The sequence below is a fragment of the Paroedura picta genome, chromosome 10, assembly GCF_049243985.1.
Source record: "Paroedura picta isolate Pp20150507F chromosome 10, Ppicta_v3.0, whole genome shotgun sequence".
Lineage (NCBI taxonomy): Eukaryota > Metazoa > Chordata > Lepidosauria > Squamata > Gekkonidae > Paroedura > Paroedura picta.
The window spans coordinates 20,811,633-20,835,736 of NC_135378.1; the positions used below are offsets into that span (position 1 = coordinate 20,811,633).

A 24,104-nucleotide genomic window follows, 5' to 3' on the forward strand; every position below is an offset into this window, starting at 1 on the left:
CCAGGTAAGCCTGGGGTAGACTTAGCCTTCGCAAACAGGTCTACCTGCTTTAGTGGTAGATCTGACCATTGGAGAACAGCTCTACCCAAAAATTGGTGTGATAAGACCTTAGTAGAAGAAGAGCTGGTTCTTCTATGCCACTTTTCTCTACCCAAAGGAGTCTCAAAGTGGCTTACATTCATCTTCCCTTTCCTCTCCCCACAACACAAACTCTGTTAGGTAGTTGAGGCTGAGAGAGCCCTCATATTACTACTCGCTCAGAACAGCTTTATCAGTGCCGTGGTGAGCCCAAGATCACCCAGCTGGTTGCATGTGGGGGAGAGCGGAATCAAACCCGGCTCGCTCGCCAGATTAGAAGTCCCCACCCCTAACCACTTCATCAAAATTAGTGCACCCTACAAAACCTTTTCTTCTCGCTATGTGATCCTAGTATGATAGGCTAGTGATTTTAGCTTCTAGAGAGAGTTTGATCTACAGCCTGCTTCTTAGTCTTTTTGGACATCCACGGTATCCATAAAACTCTCCTCCCATACAAGATTTTCTTTCAGCTTTCTTCGTTGTCCAACTCTCATACCCATACATATTAATGGGGAACTGGAAATGACTTTCAGAATACCACCAACAAAGAAATGTATCACTGGAGGAAATGACTCTCAGTATGACACGTCTCCGAAATTGTTTTCAAAGGTATTTGTCTTGCGAGAACTTGGGCTTAAGAATCAAAGGCCTACAGGTCATGCCCAGGAACTGTCCTACATCGTCTTGAGAGTTTCTTCAAAACGTAGGTACATACTGTGTCACACCTCAAGGAGAACTCCCAGCTTAGTACCTGAAATGAGGATGTACTGAGGAGCTCTTAGCACCCTGTACAAATCTCGAAAAATAAATGCATTTAAAGGCAGTTTAGGAAGCATACGGCACTTCATTATCTGCCCTCTTTATTATCAACAGCATGTTCACTAATACAATCAATCAGTCGCCCAAAGAACTTCACCAGGAAATCCTCCTTAAAATGAGTTATTTTCTTCCCTCCCTCCCCAGTTTTCCCTGTAGGCTTTTCCTTCCTGTGCCCTGTTGATTTAAAACCTGCCTGAACAAAGAGATGACCCTGTCTTATGCAGCACTGATTCAATCCAGCTAAAGAGCTGGCTTTTTCATGCAGGATTCGCTAGGCCTGTGCACATGGGTCTCCCTTTTTCATTTTTAAAAACAGCACTTAGCTTGTGCTTTGGGGCTGCGTTTCGTAGATTATGAGAAATAGAACTGCAAATGGCAAACTGTCTTCTCCCTCCTCTAGTGTCTGTGAAGTACACCAGTAGGGCCCAATATGGCCTTAAGCAAAACTACCCAACTGCGTATGGAAGCTTCCAGTCCTGGTTTCCCCATCTTCCTTTCTCTCCTTCTTGTTCTTGTGCATGCACAGCAGTGGATTAGGAAGAAGGCAAGGAAAGTCCGAGATGTTAACAATGTGTGTCTGTGTTGAGTTGGCTTGCCAAGTTGCCAGCCTCTGATCGGCTTCCATGATGACCTCTGATCTCCAGATGATGGAGATCAGTTTCCCCTGGATAAAATGGCTGCTTTGAAGGGTGACCTCCATGGCACTGTTGCCTGCTGAGCTCTCTCCCCTCCCCAAACCCAGTACCCTGCAGGCTCCACCCCCCCAAATCTCCAAGTTATTCTCAACTGAGAGTTGGCCGCTCTAGTCTTAGTTCCTGAAATGTGTATGTACTGAGAAGCTCTGGGCACACTGCACAAATCTCAAAAAAGAAGAGGATTTGAAGGGAGCGTAGGAAGTGTATTTGTGCTTTGTTGTCCATTAACAAGAAGCTTCCAGCTTATGGTGACCCTGTGAATCAACCTTTCTCAATCTTTTTACCCTTGAGAAATCCCTGAAACATTATTATTTAACTTTTGAGAAACCCCAGAAGTGGCGTGATCATGCAGAATATGATTGGGAAGCAAAGCTGTGTACTCACCCACCCACTCACTCCCTCCAAACCCATCACTGGCCATTTTGGGAAGGTGATGGGTGAGTCAGCATGGACATAAATGGTCATATCACGCAGTAAATGTTTAACATATTTTAAGTATATATATACATACACACATACATACACATACATACACATACATACACATACATACACACATATATATACATACATACGTACATATTAACTCCCATCCATTCAGAAATCCCTTCTAGTACTGTCAAGAAGCCCCAGGATTTCATATAACCCTGGCTGAGAAGGTCTGCTATGAATGAATGTCCTCCAAAACATCCTATTATAAACTGCCATTCTCAGGTCTAGCAAACTGAGTGCCATGATTTCCTTGACTGAGTCCATCCTCCCCTCCCCACCGCCTCCAGGCCATTCTTTCCTCTTAGCTTGGAGCTCAAAATGGCAAGCACAGGGTGGGAACCACCAGTTTGAAGCTGCCCCCTCCCCATGCCCCAGTACCATTGAGGGCCCTTCATAGTATTGTACTTTGGCTGGGAAATCCTGATCTAGAGGTTAACAATGGGCAGAGTCAAAGCACCACCAATTAGAATTCATGGTAGACTGTCAAGAATCTTTGCTGGCTCTTTAAAGTAAGTTTATTAAGGGGGAGAGAAGTCTTTGGTCTTTTAATTACATATGGTAAGCCACCTTGAGCCACTGGGAAAGGACACCAGTGCCAGGAACAACCCAAACCAACAGATCGGTGTGCTTCTGTCAGCACTGCAGAGGGCTTGTGGCTAAGACCCAGATTGTGGCCATGACAAGGGATGGGTGTTCGCCGGATAGGTGGCCTGCATCCCTTGCCTCCACTGACATGGTCCAAATCTGAGCTCAGCACCACAGGAGGCACTTAGGCACTTAGATCAACTTCCTCAAAGGTTAGTTTTAATGCCCCAACAGGTTTCCATGGATTGTTGACAGGTGACTTGGAACATAAGAACATAAAACATAAGAGAAGCCCTGTTGGATCAGGCCAATGGCCAATATTGTGTCACAATGTGGTCAAAACCCAACAGCCATCAGGAGGTCCATCAGCATGGCCAGAATTCCAGAAGCCCTCCCACTGTTGCTCCCCAGGCACCAACAAGGCATGTTCAGAAGAGTGGCAATAATCCTCACCACTGAGGGACTGTGGCTTACTGGTACAGCATCTTCTTGGCATTGTCTGGGGTGCAAGTGGGTCTCTGGTTCAATCCAGGTCAAAGGACTAGATAGTAGGTGGAAGGAAAAATCTCTGTTTAGACCTTGGAGAGCTCCCAACAATGTGAACAGAGAATACTACCTGTGACGGAACAAGGATCTAATTCAGCATGAGATAGCTTCATGGATTCAGTTGACTTACGAGCTCATCCACATGATACCAATGCCATGTTATTTGACAGGATCTCTCTTTCTTTTGCAAATGCAGCTTCCAGGATTTTTTTTTTTCAAGGAAGAGAAAAAATTAGAAGGAAGAGGAGGAAGCGGTTTACAATTGCCTACCCCTTCTCTGCCCACAACAGACACCCTGTAAGGTAGAAGGGGCTGAGAGAGCTCTGAGAGAACTGTGACTGGCCCAAGGTCACCCAGTTGGCTGCATGTGGACGAGGAGTAGGGGATGAAACCCAGTTTGCCAGATTAGAGGCCACTGTCATGCTGGCTCTCTTGCCTTCCTTGCTGCTTTCTGTGAGGAATACTTCCAAGTTTCTTTTATTCCTTCTAGAAGAAAAGTACACATTCCTCTCTCTCTCTCTCTCTCTCTCTCTCTCTCTCTCTCTCTCTCTCTCTCTCTCTCTGTCTGTCTTCCAGAGGCATAAAAGCAACTTGATGGTGACTTCTAGAAGTATGAAAAGAGCACTGGATGGAAGGCTTAACAATTCTCTCTCTTGATCCCCAACACCGTTCTTTTCCTCCAAAAGAGAACCTTGCATGTGCAAAAAGAGGTTGGAGTCATTAAAAAATACAAGGAAGAAACTGTAGCGCGTAGTAAAGCCCTTTGAGATATGGAAGAAAGGGAACAGGGACAGCTGCAGGAATCCAGGAGTGGAGGCAAAGAACTCCCACAGAGCTAAACATAAAAGAAACAACAGCATGAAAGCTAAGTGGGCAAGAGGGACCTCTTAAGAGTTCAAATCCAAAAGCATTTTGTCTTAGATTTTTTTTTTAAAAAAGATAGACTGACATGACCAACATCCTTAATTTAACATAGAAAAGAACGAGAGTCCAGTAACGCCTTAAAGACTAACAAAATTTGTGCCAGTTTTGTGGAATCAGGGCTCACGCCTTCAGGTATCGGAAGTAGTGAGCAGTGACTTCTGAAAGCTCATGCTTGACCACAAATTTTGTTAATCTTTAATGTGCTACTAAGTCCTTGTCTTTTGTAGGGATGGGAATGAACCAGGAAAATGTGATTCAGTTTGCTTCATTCATGAAACACAAACTGTCATGAGTTTTTAAGCGTCAAACGAAATGGTCCAGTTCATGAGGTTTGTGACCTGGTACAACAGCCACAGCCACACACACATTAGAGACACCAAACTTACAGGAATTTCCTTCTCTTCTCCTTGGCTTCCAAGTTTGGTGAGCAGATTTATTACAGAATAAGAGTCCCTCCCCAAGAAGATGCCCCCAGGAAACTGCTTTCTGGGGAAATTACAAGTGCAGGTTAAGGTGATTCTCTTCCTCATCTCTTTATTATTTATTTATAATTTAATTTATACCCCACCCCTCCCGACAAAGTCCGCCCAAGGTGGCTTGCAAAAAGATGAAAGATAAAATATAACAATCTGGGGGTTCTGCTCTTGTCAGTTTCAAGAGGGTCCCCACATCCCCCACCTGGCTGGAGTTCCTTTGTGTTCTTATTTTCTTGAATTTGGATTTCTTGTGACAATGTGCATGGACATCCATCAGTCCTTTTAAGCTTGCATTCCCATGGTGATACTGGATTCTGTTGGGCATCCTGTAAACTGAACTGGTTGTGCTGGGAAAATCCCCCACCCCCACCCCACCCCCCGGCTTGGATTTCTTGAGATAGTATGCTTGGAGATCAATCAATCCTTTGAATCTCATGTTGCCACTGTGGAACTGCATTATGCTGGACATTCTGTATACATAACTGGTTGTATTGGGCTTGGGAAAATGCCCTTCAGTTTGTACTGCAGGGATTCTTTGAGCATTTCCACATCCTTTAAATGTAGTGTAACGCTTACCTTTTGAAGTCGTTATATTCCGGCCCCTCCAGATGAGGTCGTCAACATCTAGCGTCTAGGCAGTAACCAGAAGGCTATATCCTCCATTTTAAAGTGATAGTTGGTGAATCCCAAAAAGTGGATTCACCAACATATTTAGCACTACCTAATGTAGAGCAGCCAGCAGCCCACCAGCCAAAGACAGGTATGGAGGCTCAAATGCTCTAAAGGCTCCTGCCTCATTCCACCCTTGCTCCCACCCCATCTTCCAGGGATGGGAACGCCATTTGTAAAATGTATGACATCTTAAAATGCCCCTGGCACCCACAGCAAGGGAACTCCGGGGAGTGTGTGTGCACATGTGTGTGTGCATGCGTGCATGCAGGGGGGGAGGGACAGCAGCAGCGAGCCCTCACTGGGTAGTGAGTTTGTGTGTGTTTGTGTGTGTATGTTTGTGTGCACGTGTGTTTGCATGTGAGGAAGAGAGGCAGTGGCAGCAGAAGAGAAAGTTTTTTCTGTTTTTCAAAAAACTGCCTGGAACAACGAATAGGCATTCAGTCATGCAGGCAAAGACAAAAAAAATCCCCAAAGTTGTAGCACAAAGCATCCTTCTCTAAGCTCCCCCCCCATCAGGAATGATATTTTAAAATGAAGCAAGCATTGTGATTCCATAAGCGGTGGCAATAGGTAAAGGTATAGGTAAAGGTATCCCCTGTGCAAGCACCGAGTCATGTCTGACCCTTGGGGTGACGCCCTCCAGCGTTTTCTTGGCAGACTCAATACGGGGTGGTTTGCCAGTGCCTTCCCCAGTCATTACCATTTACCCCCCAGCAAGCTGGGTACTCATTTTACCGACCTCGGAAGGATGGAAGGCTGAGTCAACCTTGAGCCGGCTGCTGGGATTGAACTCCCAGCCTCATGAGCAAAGCTTTCAGACGGCTGCCTTACCACTCTGCGCCACAAGAGGCTCTTTATTGCGGTGGCAATAAAGACACACTATGAATCTATGATTAAATCCATAGGTGTTTCAATGGAGAATTATTGATTTAAAAAAAATTAGCGAGCATCCTGGGGGCCCTTCAAAGAATGGAAAAAGGCTACCTGGCTTGATTGGCAGGCGGAAGAGAGTCGCATATAAATCATGTTGCTCTCTTCTGCCATTTCCAGCAGCATTTGTGGAGAGGGAGAAGCGCAAATTGGCAGCAGAGAAGAACAAGACAGCAGGAAAGGTGAGGAGGGGCCGGGAGGCTTGATTATATGTAGCATTACACTAAGGTGACCAGATTTTAACATTGGGTAAAGCAGGACATTATTGACCGGGGGGGGGGGGTCTTGATTGAAAATGTGGTTTATATGGAGCAACCAAAAGTTTCATATAATGCATAGAACGCAAAAATAGTATTGTAATATATATTTTTTTATCTGCAACATAAGTACAATTTGCCAGGTGCCCCCAGGTGTCTCTCCAAAAGTGGGACAATCTGGTTACCTTACGTTACACCATGTGTGGAAATGCTCTTTGATTTGACAGTCTTTTGCTTACATTGCTGCAGTTACAGAAGTCTATGGAACAGCTCAGGAATAAGCCAGTGACACTGAACTTACAGGGAAACTTCCAGCCTGCTTTGGTTTGAAGTTTGGTAAGTATCTTGATTGAGTGGAGACAGTCTCTCTGGAAATCTATCCATTCATGAACCATAACAAACCTCCAGTTTATGTCAGTTGACCTGTCAGGAGCTTGACTTTGTGAACTGCAAATTAGTCAAAATTCATTATAAACGTTCATTTGTGAGCTGGTTCATACCCATCCCCCTACTCATTTCTACTGCTACAAACAGATTAACACAATTCCATATTATGTTCTATTAACGAGGAAAGTCTCCTTTTTAGCTATGAGTGTGTGTCTTCATTGAAAGACTTTCTTCAGTTGGGCATCTTCAACACTAGGCTTTTGAATCCTGGTGACCCTGAATTTTTTTTAAAAAAACCCTAATTACACCTTTTTCAATTTCCATTTTGATATTTAGCACTTTAAATTTTCCCTCTGCAATGTCTATGATTGATCCGTGATGACATTACTTTATTGGGTGTCAGTTCAAAGAGTGCCAGAAAAAGAAAAATGAACAAGCAGCCTCATCCTCCATTTCCCCCCTCCCCGCTTGCTTTGGCTATACAGTCAGGAAATGAATGGCAGAAAATAAACCCCTCTCCAGCCTTGTGCTCCTTGAATGCCAGCAGGAGCTGTGTGAGCACCGCTCCCCTCCCTCCTCTTAGCTTCCCCAATCAAATGGGAAGGAGAGAGCAGCCACCCAATTAAGTGTAGAAGACAATGTCTGCTTCAATTCAGAAAAATTAAAGCCAGGAGACCCGGATTCAGATCAATCTGAATTCAACAGGATCAAGAATTGGGGGGGGGGGGGGAGTGAGTGTGGACCCAGCCCTGTAAAGCAGGGGTAGTCAACCTGTGGTGTGTTTGCTGGCAGAGGCTCATGGGAATTGTAGTCCATGGACATCTGGAGGACCACAGGTTGACTACCTCTGCTGTAAAGCAACCAAGACGAGAAATGTATGTTTATCCCTTTTCAGACCAAAGTTATTTTAATGTCTATGAAGTCAGAAACATTGAACTATCTCAAAATGGAGTGAATGCAAACTTTCAGACTTTCGAAGAGCTACACTGGAAGAAAATAGAGGCCTTCACAACTTTCTATTACAATTAGGGTTCCCAACTTCCAGGTGCTGTCTGGAGATCTTCCAGGATTGTAACTGGTCTCCATGTTATAGAGATCAGTCCCCCTGGAGAAAACAGCTGCAGTGGATGCAGGATCCTATGGCATTATACCCTACTGAGGTCCCTCTTCCTCTCAAATTTTGCCCTCCTCAGGCTCCACCCCACCCCTTCCAGTCTCCAGGTATTTCCTAGCCTGGAGCTGACCATCCTAATTACAACTAAGGGCTGAGGAGCAATTATACTAATATACTTGGCTGCGGGTGAGGCTGAGAGGGCCCTGATATCACTGCTCAGTCAGAATAGCTTTCTCAGTACTGTGGCGAGCCCAAGGTCACCCAGCTGGCTGCATGTGGGGAGCAGGGAATCAAACCCGGTTAGCCAGATTAGAAGTCTGCAATCCTAACCACTACACCAAGCTGGCTGTTTGAATTGCACCTCCTGCTCTGTAGGTCTTCTTCACTGCATGCACAACACCCTTGAGACTTTCCAACAACTGGGAAGGTTTGAAAACCTCCCATGCAACCTCAGCTGGACAGAGACACAGCCTCCCCTGGACCATCCGCTTCACTCCTTTCTCGTCAGCTTACTTGGGTATACAATTGCTCGCGGCTCTCCCCAGTGCCTTGAAAACAGTGAGAACAGCTCCCTCTTGTTTCTTGTGTGGCAAACGATGAGACAGTCGAGCGATTAACGATCTAATATGTCTGCTCCCATGCGGGAAAGGCAACCAAATGCAGGATAATATTAACCGTAGTTGTGGGGATCAGCACGGAACACAGAGAAGTTCATTGTTTAAGTAGTAATTAACTCATCTGTCTTATTCTATTTTCCTTCCCCCTGTAGTCAAGTTGACTTTAAAAAAAATGCAGGAAGAAACGCATACTTAGGTTTCTGGTCTTTCTAGGAAAACGGTGGTCTCTGAGTTCCTCTTTGCAAAAGACATGGCCACTGCGGGAGGGGAAATTAAGAGCAGAGAAGCAGTGGGGGGGGGCGAGGAATGCTCCATCTTTGTCAACATTTTTCCATTCCCATGTCTCCCTGCCACCACCCCAGAGCTCTGACGAGCTTGTGTAGACAAAAGGAAGTTTTTAGACACTTTGGTTATTATTGTCCACAGAAAGACCTCCTCATTCTTGGTCTTATCTCAAGGAGCAGGCAACAACTGAGGGACCAGTTGAATTAAATATTGGTTTACTTTCTCCCAGTGGGAATCAAAAGGGCCTTGCAATATTTCCCTTCTCTGGTGTCCTCATGACATCCTTTTGAAAATTGGTTAGCCTGAGAGTCCAAGAGTAGCCCAGCATCCCCCAGTGAGCTTCCATGGCACAGATGGGATTCAAATCTGGATCTTTCATATTCAAGTCTGACATTCTAACCTAGCCTTTCTCAACTTTTTTTTAACCATTGAGAAACACCTGAAACTTTCTCCAGGCTTTGAGAAACCCCAGAAGTGCAGAATACGGTTGGGAAGTACAGCTGTGGACACACCCACCCAGGCCCCCTCACCTTCCCTCACCTTCCCACCCCTTCCAGGACCATCATTGGCCATTTTAGGGGAGGGCAACATGAGCATCTATGATCATATCACCTGATAGATGATGTTTACCAAATATTAAGAAACATATTAAACATTCATTAACTCTCACTCATTCAGGAAACCCTTCCAGGGCCATCAAGAAACCCCAAGGATTTATGATACCCTGCTCTAAACAATACACCATACTAAGTCTTGTGTGGGGGCAGGCAGTATCCGTGTTGGGGTAATTCCCAGTCCTTGTTAAGCCTTTGGTAAACTTTATGTAGTGAAAAACGGGAGACAAAAACCGGCAGCTATGGTAAACCGAATGCTGGCAGGGGCTCAAGGGAATTGTAGTCCATGGACATCTGGAGGGCCACAGTTTGACTACCCCTGCTCTGGACTTTTCTGTACTTGTTGGGGGGAAGTTGGATGGGAGAGCCTGTGATGATGGAGCATGGATTAAGCACTTAGGCCACCCTGACCTCCTCCACTGAAGTACAGCATGGTAGGTTCACACGATAGTCCTGATGAGGATTGTCCTCTTTTGTACTTACAGAGCTAATTTACTGTTTTTCTTTGAAATAAATATTCAAAAACATTTAACCTACTGATACCTCAATTAAGGTAATTTTATTGGTATCTATTTTTATTTTTGAAATTTACCAGTAGCTTCTGCATTTCCCACCCTCGGCTTATACTCGAGTCAATAAATTTTTTTCAGTTTTTGTGTGGTAAAATTAGGTGTCTTGTCTTATAATTGGGTTGGCTTATACTCCAGTATATACAGTAGCTAATCTTTCTTTCCTTTCTTGAAGGTGGGAGGGAGAGGATTGGAGACAGCAGAGGAGGGACCAAAAAAAAAAAAAACAAGAGGCAAATATCTGCTGAGAGAAATTAGGGCTTCTGGAACGTCTGCCAAGAAAAATTAGGGCTTCCGCTGGGAAGTGTTGGCCAATCAGGCTTCTCTACCACGGAGCTCAGCAGCAAGTTTGGAACAGGCAGAGCTCTTCATGCCGATTTTTCAAATATTGAGGGTTATATCCACTCTAGGATATTGTGGTGAAAAGGTAGAGTCACTCCAGATCAATCATGTTTGTTGCAGAGGGAAAATATAAATCAGACAAAATCAAAATGGAAATTGCATTCAGTGGAGATGGCAGGGATTGAATGGACCTGAGATTGGAATAAAAGCTCCATGCAGATTCAGCCCAGGTTAGTATGGTGGCCTTCTACCAGCTGCACCTGATTCACCAGCTCTCTCATTACCTCAACTCAGATGACTGGGCCACATTGATCCATGCTTCTGTAACCTCATGGCTGGATCACTGCAATATTCTTTATGCTGGGCTGCTCTTGAAGACAACCCCAAAACTGCAACTGGTTCAGAACGTGGCAGCCCAACTATTGCCAGAGGAAACATATTGCATGTTTTGAATGTGCTACATTGGCTGCCAATCTGTTCTCAGTTAAAGGTTGGCTATGACCTAGAAAGCCCTTTGAATCCTAGGACCCACATGTTTGAAGGGCCATCTCCTTTCTCATGTCCTTGTGTGCCATCTACTGCCAGCTACGGTTGTCAATCATCCATCCTACCATGTACTGTAGCTCTTCTGGCACAGAAGAGAACCCAGGCCTTTTCCATCAGGGCTACAGCTCTATAGAATGTACTCCCTGAAGACAGGGAAGGGACGCTCCCTAGAGAACTTCAGGAGACGCTACAAGGCCTGCTTGACTGCTAGGGCTGTGACGGGGCTTGATAGCAGGGAGAGATAGATCGGGGAGGGTTGCTATTTTATTTTATTTTAGCTGAAAACTTTTATCTGAAGCCACTTTGAATCGAGAAGAGAGGGGTGGATCTGTTGATGGTATGTACATCTGCTGCATCTCACAAAAGCTTATATTGTTAGCCTATAAGGTGCCTATGTTGCTACGACAGACTGACACAGCTACCTTCTTTGTAACTAAGGTTACTCTGACATCTTGGCTGCTGATGGAGGAAAATGGTGAGGATCCACTTGTATAAAAAGCAATTCCTATAGTTTATTGGGGCACTGAGAACTGCAGACTGCACAGCTGTCAGAGAGAAATGATGACCACTGTTAAAACCAACCCCCTTTTGCATAAAGGTGTAACACAGCCTGATATGTACATAATGCACAGAGCTTAGAAAAAGCAGTGAGTTTTGATACTGCCTTGTAGACAATGCACTGTTCTTCTAACACAGTTTGGGGGTAGGGGGGGGACAAGACCAAAGAGCCAAAGGAGAAGAAACTGGTCTATAAAGGGAAGCTTTGATGGTTCATGATCCATGATGCTCAAAAATTCCATTGTACATTCCTGAAACTTTGACGCAACTGTAGAATGCAGTCATCATGCATACTGCCATGGTGGAAAACACTGTAAGGTCACAGCTGAATAAGAGCCACCCTGCTGGGTTTTCAAGGCAAGACCCTGGTACTCCTTCGTGGTCTCCCATCCTACTACTAACAATGGCCAATACTGCTGACCTTCTGAGATCTGATGAAAACAGGCTACCATGGCAGTTCCATAATGAGAAACCAAAATGGTTTCTGGTCAGAGGAGGGGAGTAATAGAGGCGAGGATTTATGGGAAAGAAAAGGTACCTTTTCCAGTCAATTTGCATTGAACAGACTATAGAACCTTAGGGGTTATACTAGAGTCTTTATGGAAAAGGAGAGCTTTGAGGAGCAATTTAAAGACAGAGAAGTGACATTGCACAGAGGTTAGAAAAAGCAGTGTTTTGATACCGCCTTCTAGACAATGCACTATTCTTCAAACACAGTTTTTTGTGGGTTTTGTTGGGGTTTTTGGTTCCGTTTGGTTCTTGAACCACCATGCCAAGGTCTTATTAAAAAACTGATTGGACTTGCAGTGTCCCGGCTTCCTTCGAACCCATGGATTTATTAGGAGTCCTTCCTGGTGATCCAGAAGTAACTTGCCATTGAGCGCTAGAAATAACTTGACTGCATCCGCCATTCCGCACAGGCAGCAATTTCAGGTTTTTCGTAGTTTTATCTGGGCAAAAGCTAATGGACAAACAAGCCCTATGGTCCTACCGTACATCACTGCTTGGTAGCCAGTCTAAACCAAGATCGGTGTGTGTGTGTGTGTGTGTGTGTGTGTACTTGATTTCATCCATGTTGTTGCCACTTTTGAGTTGTCAGCAGAAGGACAATTTCTTCAAACACCCGTGAATGAAACTACTGCAAAAATGCCACTTTAGGTAATGTCAGAAGACAGCTAAAGAGAATCCGGAGCCTGACTGTGCAACAGTATCAAGTCTTACTGTGATTATCCCCAGTGGTCACAGAAATGTAACTTTAGATCTAAATCTCTTTATATATTTTTTGGTCTTTCTGCTAAGCCTCTGGGCGTTTTCCAGGGAACAGAAGCTTCCAAGGGGCAATGGTGCGTCGATGAAATAATCGTTTTATTCTTTTTACTAAGAAGTTAAATTTTATCCCCCAGCTGCCAACCTTTAAGTATGTGCATGAACATAGTTATTCCATGACTGCTATTTTCAGTGTTGTGCATACGTGTGTGTTTTAGACACAGCAAAAGCATGGAATATGTGAGATACATGGCTAATTATTTCAAAAAGGGTTTTTTTTAAAAGGATTGTTCCAATTCTCCTTCTGGCCCTGCTGCTGCATTTTGACACCAGAATGACAAGACAAAAAAGAAAAAAGGTTTATTTGGCAGACTTTTAGCTTAAGTTTTAGCTTAATTTCTTAGAATGAGGCTGCTGCTCAAAGTACATGGGCAGACTCAGTAAGGGGGGAATGGGAAATCTCTTCTTGTGTGGCAGAGATTCACATTCAAAGGCCAAGGGACGAGGGCGTCTTCCATACCTCTGCATCATTCCGTCTTATTCTTACCTCCTGAGACATGGTTGGTCAGTCACAAGGAGGAGAAAGTACAACCTTTGCACACGCTCAGAAGCCCTTTGCTGTATGCAGAACACTGACCTTGAAGGGTTTTCTGGAATCCTACCACCTTCCTGTAGGGAGGCCAGCTTCAAGGGGGATCCAGGGATCCCCTGGAATGACAGCTCATCTCCAAAGTCCAGTTCCCCTGGATAAAATGGATGCTCTAGCAGGGGTGGCCAAACTGTGGCTCTCCAGATGTCCATGGACTACATTTCACCTGAGCCCCTGCCAGCATATGGTGGCAGGGGCTCATGGGAATTGTAGTCCATGGGCATCTGGAAAGCCACAGTTTGGCCACCCCTCTAGATGATGGACTCTAGGTCAGGGTGGTTCTCCAGATGTCCATGGCTTACAATCCCCATGAGCCCCTGCCAGGATAAGCTAGCAAGGCCTCATGGGAATTGTAGTCCATGGATATTTGGAGTGCTAGTTTGGCCACCCCAGCTATAGAGCATTGTACCCCTCTGATGTTCCTGTCCTCCACCAGCTACATCCCCTAATCTCCAAGAGTTTCTCGACCTAGATATGGCAACCCCCCCCCCCAAGAACAGGAGAACTAGGCAGCCCTCTACAACAGTTTAGCAGGACTTTGGTCAAACCAACCAGGTGACAGCAGCCCTTCAAAGGAATGTTGGGGCTTCCAGATTTAAATGCTCAAAAATGTTCCATTGTATTGTTCCATTTGTTATCACTGTATTGTTACCGTAGAACTACTGAATTATCTGTATTGATCTCTGTTCTGCTAAGTCTTATGGATCCTGCCCTGAGACTTAGGGGAGGGTGGCATGCAAACAAACAAACAAATAGGAAGGGATGGCTAGGTGGGTTTTTGTGTCTGTGTCCCAGTTTCGGGGAGGGGGGCAGGGAGACCGAGGGACTCCTGCCTTTCCTTGAGAGGTCCGCAGTACTGAATATCTTCTAAAGGCTTTCGGAAGAGGCTGGGCAAACCTCGAGGAGGGCATCCGCAGAGATCAAGCAGCGGTGAAAACAGCAACCCGGCAGGAGGCTCCGAGGCGATGAATAAGGTCATCGGCTTTGGAGCTCTCGCCGGGCGTCATTCCCCGCGTTCGTCCCATGGTGGAGCTGTTGAGTCAGTTTTTCTCCCCCCCTGCGATCAAAACTCTTAATCCCCTTTTCCTTTCTCTCCCCTCCCCCAACACTCACCCTTGACGATCTCGATTTTAAGTGTTTTTGGCTACTTTCTTATCACAGGTCCGCATGGCCCCCTCGACTGAGGGAGCCTACCTGGCGCTGCAAAACTTCGCAGGTGTTACAGGAGACTGCCTTTGAAATGCATTGCATAACTGCCAGGTTTTTGCCTGGATCTCTCCCCCACCCCCCAAAATTGAGACTTTAGGGGTCAAACGAAATGTCAGAAAATCGAGTGTTTTGTACGCTTGAAAGAAAAAATAAAACCCACCAGCTTAAGCCACAAGGCTCGCAGCGCACGTCCGGCGCGATCCCATGCGGAGTCACGCCAACACAAGGCCGTTCGTTACAAGCCCGAGTCCCAGGCAAGGGAAACACGGCTGTCGAACGGACCCAGGATCGCACCGGAATCCGACTCGAACTGCATTCGGGGTGGAGGTGCAGAGCCCGAAAAGGGAAAAACCAAACCAGAGAATCCCCCCACCCCCCTTCCCATCCCCAAGCGCGTCTAGCATTTTGCAGCTCTGCATAAGACCCAGGCAATCCGCAGTCTGGGAGAGATTTCCTTAAGCAGGGAAGGGGCGATTTGGGGATGGGGGGGGGGGAGGCTAGCGCCGTTTCCCTTCTCCTTTCTTTGCTTCTTCTATCCCCCCCCCCCAGGGGTAGGCGGGGCGCGTGCCACGGAAGCCCGACGACCATGCAGCGCCCGTCGAGCCCATTCCCTACGGCGGGCTACCCTCGCCACCGGCAGCTCGGGGAACGGGGAGGCGAGAGTGGCGGATGCGGGCGAAAGACCCGGAGGAGGAGGATTGGGGAAAGGGGGGGTCGCATGCACTGCAAGAGGATTGTGGGAAACGGGTGTTATTCCTGGAAAGGCTCTGCACAAACACGGGAGACAAGGCAGATGGCGAGGCGGCTGCTGCTGCGAAGCGCCGCTGGGAATGGGATCCCCCGATTTGCACCCACCCCGGGCGCCATCCCGGGATCCATGCAAAGCCTCGTTCTGCTGCCGCTGCCGGCCCGGCTGGACTCGGGCAGGGGCTCGACCGGCAGCGTCGCCCCCACCCCCTCCCGCCCTTGAATCTCCCGCGGCAGCGCGCTTGGAGGACGCGTGCACGTGCGTGTGGCAGCGAGACCCAGACCGAGTCAAGCGGCTTGGCACCGCCAGCGGAGATCCGGGCTGAATCCCACTTAACCCACCGAAAAGCCGCCAGGGCTGCTGCTCCTCCCTCTCTTCTCCCTCCCTCTCCCCCCCCCCCCAACACACAGGGACTGCGGCGGAGCGCACTGCGCCTGCGCCGAGTTTTTCTCGCTGATGCTGCAGATCTGCCAGGGCCAGGCAAGGAGGGGGCGGAGCTCGAGCGGCCGGCCGGCCAACCAGGCGCGACCCCGCGGGACGGTGGGCGGGCGGAAAGGAGCCTGCAGCTGCCGGGCAGCCGCGCCAGGAGGAGGGGGCTCCCCGCACCGAGCTCCCGCAGAATGAATGCCTCGCGGGCCGGCCGGCCCTTCCAGGCTCGCCCCGGAACTGGGCCGCGGCCAAGGGGTGGCCCAGCTGGGCTCCTCCACGCTTCGCCCCCGCCGTGGCCGGCCGGAGACCGCCGGCCGGGAAGCGGGCTTTCCGGCCGGGCTGGCAGTGGAGGAGCCCCGGCGCCGCCTCCACCGGGGAGCCGTCTGGTGCGGAAAGGCGCGAGGGACGCCTCTGGGGGCGCCGCGGGCTGCTACTCCTCCCAGCCCGGCCCGTGGCTTGCGACACACGCATTCTCCTCCTACCCCCCCCCCTAAAAAGTTCCATTGAAAAAGAATTGTAGCCAAGCACCTCCATGTGCCCCCCCCCCCCCAACTGCAAGCAGTTCTGGCAAAGCAAAAGCAAAGTCTCGCCTCCGCTCCGACGGCTGGAGCTCAAGTCCCAGGAGGACCCCCCCCCCCTCTCCCGCGTATCCCCAGCTCCTTGAACCCCCGAGGGCTTCGGCCTGGGGGGAGAGACGGCGGCGCTAGGAGCCGGGCTCCGGCTGGGCCGGCCTCGCTGCCTCTTTGGCTGGCGGCGGAGCCAGCAGCAGAGCGAGAGGCTCCTCCGGCGCGGCGGCTCCAAACTCCTCCTCCTCCTCCTCTCTCTTTCTCTCATTCCCTGGCTCTCGCTCGCTCCGTGCCGGCAAGAGCGGCAGGAGGAAGGCGAAGCCCGGCGGCCGCGGCTCGCTCTCTCCGCGGCAGCTGCCCGGGCGCTTGGCGGACGCAACTTGGCGCACAGCGGATCGGCGCGCTCGCTCTCCTCTCCCTTTTGGCCGCGGCGGGCGGGGAGTGGGAGTGGGAGCGCGCCGGGGCGAGCCAGCCAGAGCCGCCCGCCTGCACCAACCAGCCGCACTTGAGCTTGGCGAGCCGGCGAGGAGGAGGAGGGACCGGGGGCTCCCCCCCCCTTCTTCATTTTTTTGCAAACGAGCGCGATTGCAGCGCTCCAGCCGGAGCGGCGGCGCAGTTCCGAGGGAAGCACGCACATTGCACACCACGTACCGGACTCTGAGCATCTCTCCGAGACTGTGCGCTGATTCTCTGAGATTTGGGGAGGGGGATCCGTCGCATCATCTGGACAGCTGCATTGCCGCCTCCTCCTCTCGCTCTCTCTCCCCCCCCCCCACCTCGATTTTGGGTTTCTCCTTCTTCTCCCGTGCCGGAGAGAGACGGATGCGATTCGGAGCTCAGTGGCTTGCGATTCACGTGGGAAGACGAGCCGCTGACATCGCTTCCCTTCTGCTTCGCTGCTGTTCGAGGAGGAGGGCGAGGATTTTGGAAGGGGGGGAGAGAGAGGGAAGGGGGACGCGCACAGACGCGTGCCCGCCCCGCAACCGAGATTCACGAGGAGGGGGCTCACCTTTGAACTTAACGACCCCCCCCCGTCTCGGAAATAAAGGCTTGAAGTTCCAGCGCTGGGGGTGGTGGGCTCCCCCCCTCTTTATTTTACCTGCATTGGGACGCCGAGGAAAGGCAGAGCGAGAGCGAGAGCCCGCAATCTCATTTGTGCCTCGGATCGGCGGGCTGCTGCTGCAGCCTCGGCTCGGCTCGCCTCCAATCGCACACGCCGCGTAAATGCAGGTAAGGCATACGCGCACACACCCCAACTGCGGCGGCGAAAGCAAACTTGGAGCCGGCGCTGACGTGCCGCTGGGCTGAGAAGGACCGGCGGAAAGGTCTCCCTTCTTTCCGACGTTTCGGACGCCGCAAGCTGCAAAACTGCCGCGACACCCCGGGTGCCTTCGGGACTACATGACCTTGCGCAGAGTTGGGTGCGAGGGGCGTGCGTGCGAAGCTTGTTTTTAAGAGATTCCCGAGCCCACCCACCCCCTCCAAGTCTCCTTCCCACAAAAAAAGACGAAGGACCTGCTTTCCGGAGAAAGCTCTCCACGTTGGGAAGGCAAAGACGACCGCCGGAGATGGATCGGGGCGCTATCCTGTCAAAGCGAGCGGATTTGCTGGGCGCTGCACGATAAGAAGCCAGCCGGGGAAAGCCCGGAGATCTTCAGCTGTTGACATCGCGGAGCCTGGACGATTTGTTCAGCCGGGAGGGGGGGGGCTGCTATTTCCCCCCTCCCGTTCCCTCTCTGGGGGGAAATCGGATTTGGATTCCCTCTCCCCGCCTCCCGGACACCGGGTCGCTCCTTGAACGAAGCGATTGACATCCCTCCCTCCCCTCCTCGTGTTTGCCTTGTGGATGCGGAGCGGAGGAGAGAGCCGGTTCCCCAGCGCCGGCCCGGAGCAAGCCAAGCCGGAGTCGCCCTGAACTGGACCGCGGGTGAGGGTGGGGGGAGAGAGAGACAGAGAGACCGACCTGCAATTTGGGGACGGACGAGGGAGGGGGGGGGGAACTGCTCCAGTCTCTCCACCGCTGCAGCGCCTTTCCTTCCCCCTCTTGCAAAACCTGGCAAAGTGATTACAGTGCCCTCGGGAAGCGAAGCGGGGGGAGGAGGAGGAGGGAAGAAGAGCGCCCCCCCTCCAAGCGACAACCCAAAAAAAAGCACCACCGCGCTTGCCCCGTGAACTGTGAGTCCAGAGCGACTGCAAGAAGCCAGAGAGGAAGAGGTGGGCAAGAGCAGCCAGCGAGCCAGCCCCCTCTCCACCCCGGCGCCCGGGATCCCCCCCCTTCCTTTTCTCCCCTCCCCTCCTTCACCGAATGCACCAGATGAGGATGCCAGGCGAAGTTTGAGCCAGAGCAAGAGGATTCTTATAATTGGTCTTTCTTTGCCCGAGACGCCCGGCTGGTTTTTCTCTTCCCTTTTTTCCCCCCCTCTTCTTTTTTCGTCCTTTTCTCTTTTTCTCCCTTGCTAAAGGGAGAGGGCCGTTGCTCGGCCGGGGTGGGCAGAAGCAGCCTTGCCGGGTGGGTGCCGCTGGGGAGGGGGGTTGAAGGGGGGCGACGGGTCTTTTTTTTTTTTTTTTTTTCCCTGCCTTCTTTCCCGGAGGGGGCGTCCTGTCCGAGGCGGAGATGGGGGAGCTGCGGACGGTGCTGGGGCTGGCGCGGAGCTTCTGCTGCTGCTGCTGCGTCCTCCTCTTCCTGCCGCCGCCGCTGTGGGTCAGCCCGGCGGCGGCCAAGCAGCTGCTCCGCTACCGGCTGGCCGAGGAAGGGCCGGCCGACATCCGCATCGGCAACGTGGCGTCGGACCTGGGCATCGTGACGGGCTCGGGCGACGTGACGTTCAGCCTGGAGTCCGGCTCGGACTACCTGAAGATCGACAACATGACGGGCGAGCTGAGCACGACGGAGCGGCGCATCGACCGCGAGAAGCTGCCGCAGTGCCAGATGATCTTCGACGAGAACGAGTGCTTCCTGGACTTCGAGGTGTCGGTCATCGGGCCCTCGCAGAGCTGGGTGGACCTCTTCGAGGGCCGGGTCATCATCCTGGACATCAACGACAACACCCCCACCTTCCCCTCGCCCGTGCTCACCCTCACTGTCGAGGAGAACCGCCCCGTCGGCACCCTGTACCTGCTGCCCACCGCCACCGACAGGGACTTCGGCCGCAACGGCATCGAGCGATACGAGCTGCTCCAGGAGCCCGGCGGCGGGGGCGACGGGAGCCGTCGGGGCGGCGGCGGAGGCAGCTCGGCCGCCTCGGCTGCCACCTCGGACAGCGCCCTCTACCCCGGGGGTAGCAAGCGGCGGCAAGAGGTTGACGGCGCCGCCCGGAGCAGCGTCTTCGAGTTGCAGGTGGCCGACACCCCCGACGGCGAGAAGCAGCCGCAGCTGATCGTCAAAGGAGCGCTGGACCGCGAGCAGCGCGACTCCTACGAGCTGAGCCTAAGGGTGCGCGATGGCGGGGACCCGGCGCGCTCGTCGCAGGCCATCCTGCGGGTGCTGATCACCGACGTGAACGACAACAGCCCGCGTTTCGAGAAGAGCGTCTACGAGGCCGACCTGGCGGAGAACAGCAGCCCCGGCACGCCCATCCTGCAGCTGCGGGCCGCCGACGCCGACGTGGGGGTGAACGGGCAGCTGGAGTACGTCTTCGGGGCGGCCACCGAGTCGGTGCGCCGCCTGCTGCGCCTCGACGAGGCGTCCGGCTGGCTGAGCGTCCTGCACCGCATCGACCGCGAGGAGGTCAACCAGCTGCGCTTTACCGTCATGGCCCGCGACCGCGGCCAGCCGCCCAAAGCCGACAAGGCCACGGTGGTGCTCAACATCCGCGACGAGAACGACAACGTGCCGGCCATCGACATCCGCAAGATCGGGCGCATCCCGCTGCGCGACGGGGTGGCCAGCGTGGCTGAGGACGTCCTAGTGGACACCCCGGTGGCCCTGGTGCAAGTCTCCGACCGCGACCAGGGCGAGAACGGGGTGGTGACCTGCACGGTGGTGGGCGACGTGCCCTTCCAGCTCAAGCCGGCCAGCGAGGGCGAGGGCGAGGCGCAGAACAAGCGCAAGTACTTCCTGCACACCTCGGCGCCGCTGGACTACGAGGCCGTGCGCGACTACAACGTGGTCATCGTGGCCGTCGACTCGGGCAGCCCCAGCCTGTCAAGCAACAACTCTCTGCTGGTGCGGGTGGGCGACGCCAATGACAACGCGCCCGTCTTCGGCCAGGCCGTGCTGGAGGTCTCCTTCCCGGAGAACAACGCGCCGGGCGAGCGGGTGGCCACCGTCCGGGCCACCGACGCCGACAGCGGCAAGAACGCCGAGCTGGCCTACTCGCTGGAGCCGTCGCCCCTGTCGGCCGAGGCTCCCGGCGGCCTCTTCACCATCGACCCGGACTCGGGCGACGTGCGCGTCCAGGCCGTGCTGGACCGCGAGCAGAGGGACACGTACGAGTTCCAGGTGACGGCCCGCGACAAGGGGGTGCCGCCGCTGCAGGGCTCCACCACGGTGGTGGTGCGGGTGGCCGACCGCAACGACAACGAGCCGCGTTTCATGCAGGACGTCTTCACCTTCTACGTCAAGGAGAACCTGCAGCCCAACAGCCCCGTGGGCATGGTGACCGTCATGGACGCCGACAAGGGCCGCAACGCCGAGCTCAGCCTGTCCATCCAGCCGGGCGAGCAGGCCCCCGGCGCGCCCGCGATCTTCTCCATCGAGAACGAGACGGGCACCATCTTCTCCACCGTCTCCTTCGACCGCGAGCAGCAGACCAGCTACACCTTCCGCGTCCAGGCGGTCGACGGCGGCGAGCCGGCGCGCTCGGCCACCGCCACCGTGTCGCTCTTCGTCATGGACGAGAACGACAACGCGCCGGCCGTCACGGCGCCGGCCAACAGCTCCTACACCGTCCTGCCGCCGTCGAGCCACGCGCGGACCGTGGTGGCGGCCGTGCAGGCCCACGACGCCGACGCCGGGCCCAACGCCGAGCTGAGCTACAGCCTGGTGGGCGGCAACCCCTTCCGCCTCTTCGAGGTCGACCCGGCCAGCGGCGTGGTGTCGCTGGTGGGCAAGCTGGCGCCCAAGCACCACGGCCTCCACCGCCTGGTGGTGCAGGTCAACGACAGCGGGCAGCCGCCGCAGGCCACCACCGCCCTCCTCCACGTCTTCGTCAACGAGAGCCTGGCCAACGCCAGCCTGGTGGAGGGCCAGGTGGCGCGCAGCCTCCACACGCCGCTGGCCCACGACATCGCCGGCGACCCCAGCTACGAGCTGGGCAAGCAGCGGCTCAGCATCGTGGTGGGCGTGGTGGCCGGCGTGGTGACCGTCGTGCTCCTCATCCTCGTGGTCGTCCTGGCCCGCTACTGCCGCGCCAAGGGCAAGCACGGCGGCTACGAGGCCGGCAAGAAGGACCACGAGGACTTCTTCACGCCGCAGCCCCACGACAAGGCCAAGAAGCCCAAGAAGGACAAGAAGGCCAAGAAGGGCGGCGGCGGCTGCGGCGGCGCCGGCGCCAAGCAGCCCCTCTACAGCAGCATCGTCACCGTCGAGGCCTCCAAGCCCAACGGGCAGCGCTACGACGGCGTCCACGAGAAGCTCTCGGCCGCCGGCAGCCCGGCCCTGGGCCGCTACCGCTCCGTCAACGGCGGGCCCGGCAGCCCGGACCTGGCCCGCCACTACAAGTCCAGCTCGCCCCTGCCCACCGTCCAGCTCCACCCGCAGTCGCCCACCGCCGGCAAAAAGCACCAGGCCGTGCAGGAACTGCCCCCGGCCAACACCTTCGTCGGCGCCGGCGACAACATCTCCATCGGCTCGGACCACTGCTCCGAATACAGCTGTCAAGCCGGCAGCAAGTACAGCAAGCAGGTAAGCGCCGGGACGCGGGCGGAGGGGAAGTGGGGCGCGGTGGGGGGGGGGCTGGAGAGAAGGAAAGGGAGACAGCCAGGCTCACCCTCCCACCCCCCAGGCCTGGGCCGGTCCGGACTCCTCCCCCCAGACAGGCTAGACCCCTGGACGCATCTCCCTCCATTGGGAATGGCAGGCAACCCCCCCCCCACCCCTGTAAGTGGCACTTTTTGTCCAAAGAGCCAAGCCCTGAAGCAAAGACCATAAAGGGAGATATCCTTGCATTGTGTTCAGGGGGACCTTAATTTTCTTAGGGTTCAGTCCCCCAACTGGGCTGGATGGGGAGGGGATAGATTCCAGCTGGGAAGTCAGAAAGGGATGGCTCTTGGATAGGTTTGGGCACACAGCCAGGCATGCCTGATGCACCCCACTCCACCCCCACCCCCCAAGCAGCCAGCCCCTAAGCTCTGACATGTTGGAGACCCAGGCCACTGGTGAGCTTGGTCTAACTAGGACTATTCATTGCAGGGAACGGATTCTGAAAAAGGCAGGGGGGGGGGTGGCTCCAGGTAAATAGGCTCTCTGCCCCCTCCCATACTCTTCCAGCACCGCAAAGTCCCTAGGATGCTTAGAGGGCAATCCTAAGGACATTTTCCCTGGGAGTAAGCTCCCAGTGTCGAATGAGTTTGCTCGGAGTTGCTCTTTTACAGCAGGAGCTTCTCTGGGCTTCCTCAAAAGTCAACCACCTGCCATTCAGTGGAGCTGACCACAAGCGTTCTTAAGGTGGTGCCCCCTGTCTGCAGTGTAGACAGTTCTACCACAGTTGCAAGAGGAAGCAGCATCTTTGCTTGGCCCTCTTATTCATACCATGTACAAGGCATGTGGCCCATCCATGCACAAATGCAGGAGATCGATAGACCCTGCCCCCCTGCCTTGCAATCTGCCATTTGACCCCTTTCACCCCCACAAGCTCCCCAGACTTCAGTAGTTATCTGCAGGTGTCCACAACCCCACATGCACTTCTTGGTGTCTTTGGTCTCAGGGAGACCGGTCAAGATGGGTAGGTGTGTTAGTCTGCCTGTAGCAGTGGAGGACAGCCACAGTCATGGAGCACCTGAAAGACTAACAAAATTTGTAGCTTTTGGAAGAAGGGAGGAGCTTTTGGAAGAAGGGAGCAGTGACCTACGGAAGTTCCTAGCCTCCCATACATTTTGCTAGTCTTTCAGGTGCTCCTGGACTTTGGCTTCTGTTTGACCTCACAACAGACCCCAGAAGCACTATGTTGATACAGGTGCCTAGGAAGTCACAGAACTGCAGTCAAGGAAGGGGGTGAAGAAAACTGACAGGTGGCAGTGGGCATCTAAAATGGGTTGGGGCCTGCTCTTTTACCCCATTCTTAAGGGGAGAGAGTGTGTCTAGGGTGCTGTATTCCTTGAGAGAGACAGCAGAGTCTTCATGATAAGAAGACCAGGTTGAAGGAAAGTGGGGCAGAGATGTCTCCTGCCTTCAGTTACTCCCCCCTCCCTTTATTTCCCTGTCGCTCCCAGTTACCAACCAGCTCCACTTCCCAGGTCAGGCTCAGACCCACAATGGGGCCTGCATGGCTATGCGACTGCAGGTGTCCATGTGAAGGCACAGGAAGGAGATGGGACTGAGCTTTGCAGACTTGTAGGGCTGCCCAGGTGACCCCATGAGTGGCTAAGCACAGTGTGTGGAGGGCTCCCCCCCCCAAATGATTCAGGAGAGTTTGTGCTTCAAGGTCAAAGGTGGGATCCAGGAGGAGATGGACCAGCTGTTAGAGATGGACCAGCTGTCCCTGTGAATGGGTATGACCTATTTGGTTGGGTACCTCTGCACCCCTTCTACAGCCCCACTAGACTCCATCACTCCTCCCCCGTCTCATGCAT

The 24,104-nt window shown here is 52.9% G+C and overlaps 1 protein-coding gene and 1 long non-coding RNA gene across 7 annotated transcripts in view; one reads left to right on the forward strand and one right to left on the reverse strand.

Moving 5' to 3' along the window:
* The window catches only part of LOC143819720 (uncharacterized), a 29,243-nt gene extending 11,524 nt beyond the window's left edge, over positions 1–17,719 (reverse strand). Inside the window, exon 1 of the long non-coding RNA XR_013225061.1 lies at positions 17,025–17,719. This is a non-coding gene — a long non-coding RNA (uncharacterized LOC143819720). The remainder of the gene's footprint in view (positions 1–17,024) is intronic.
* A 2-nt stretch (positions 17,720–17,721) lies between these two features.
* PCDH7 (protocadherin 7) overlaps positions 17,722–24,104 on the forward strand; it is a 440,531-nt gene continuing 434,148 nt past the window's right edge. For all 6 annotated transcript variants that reach the window (XR_013225060.1, XM_077301622.1, XM_077301623.1 and 3 more), the window contains exon 1: positions 17,722–22,218. Coding sequence is in view for 5 of the 6 variants with exons in the window: in XM_077301622.1 (XP_077157737.1) it covers positions 18,988–22,218 (3,231 nt within the window). In the remaining variant the exon portion in view is untranslated. The remainder of the gene's footprint in view (positions 22,219–24,104) is intronic.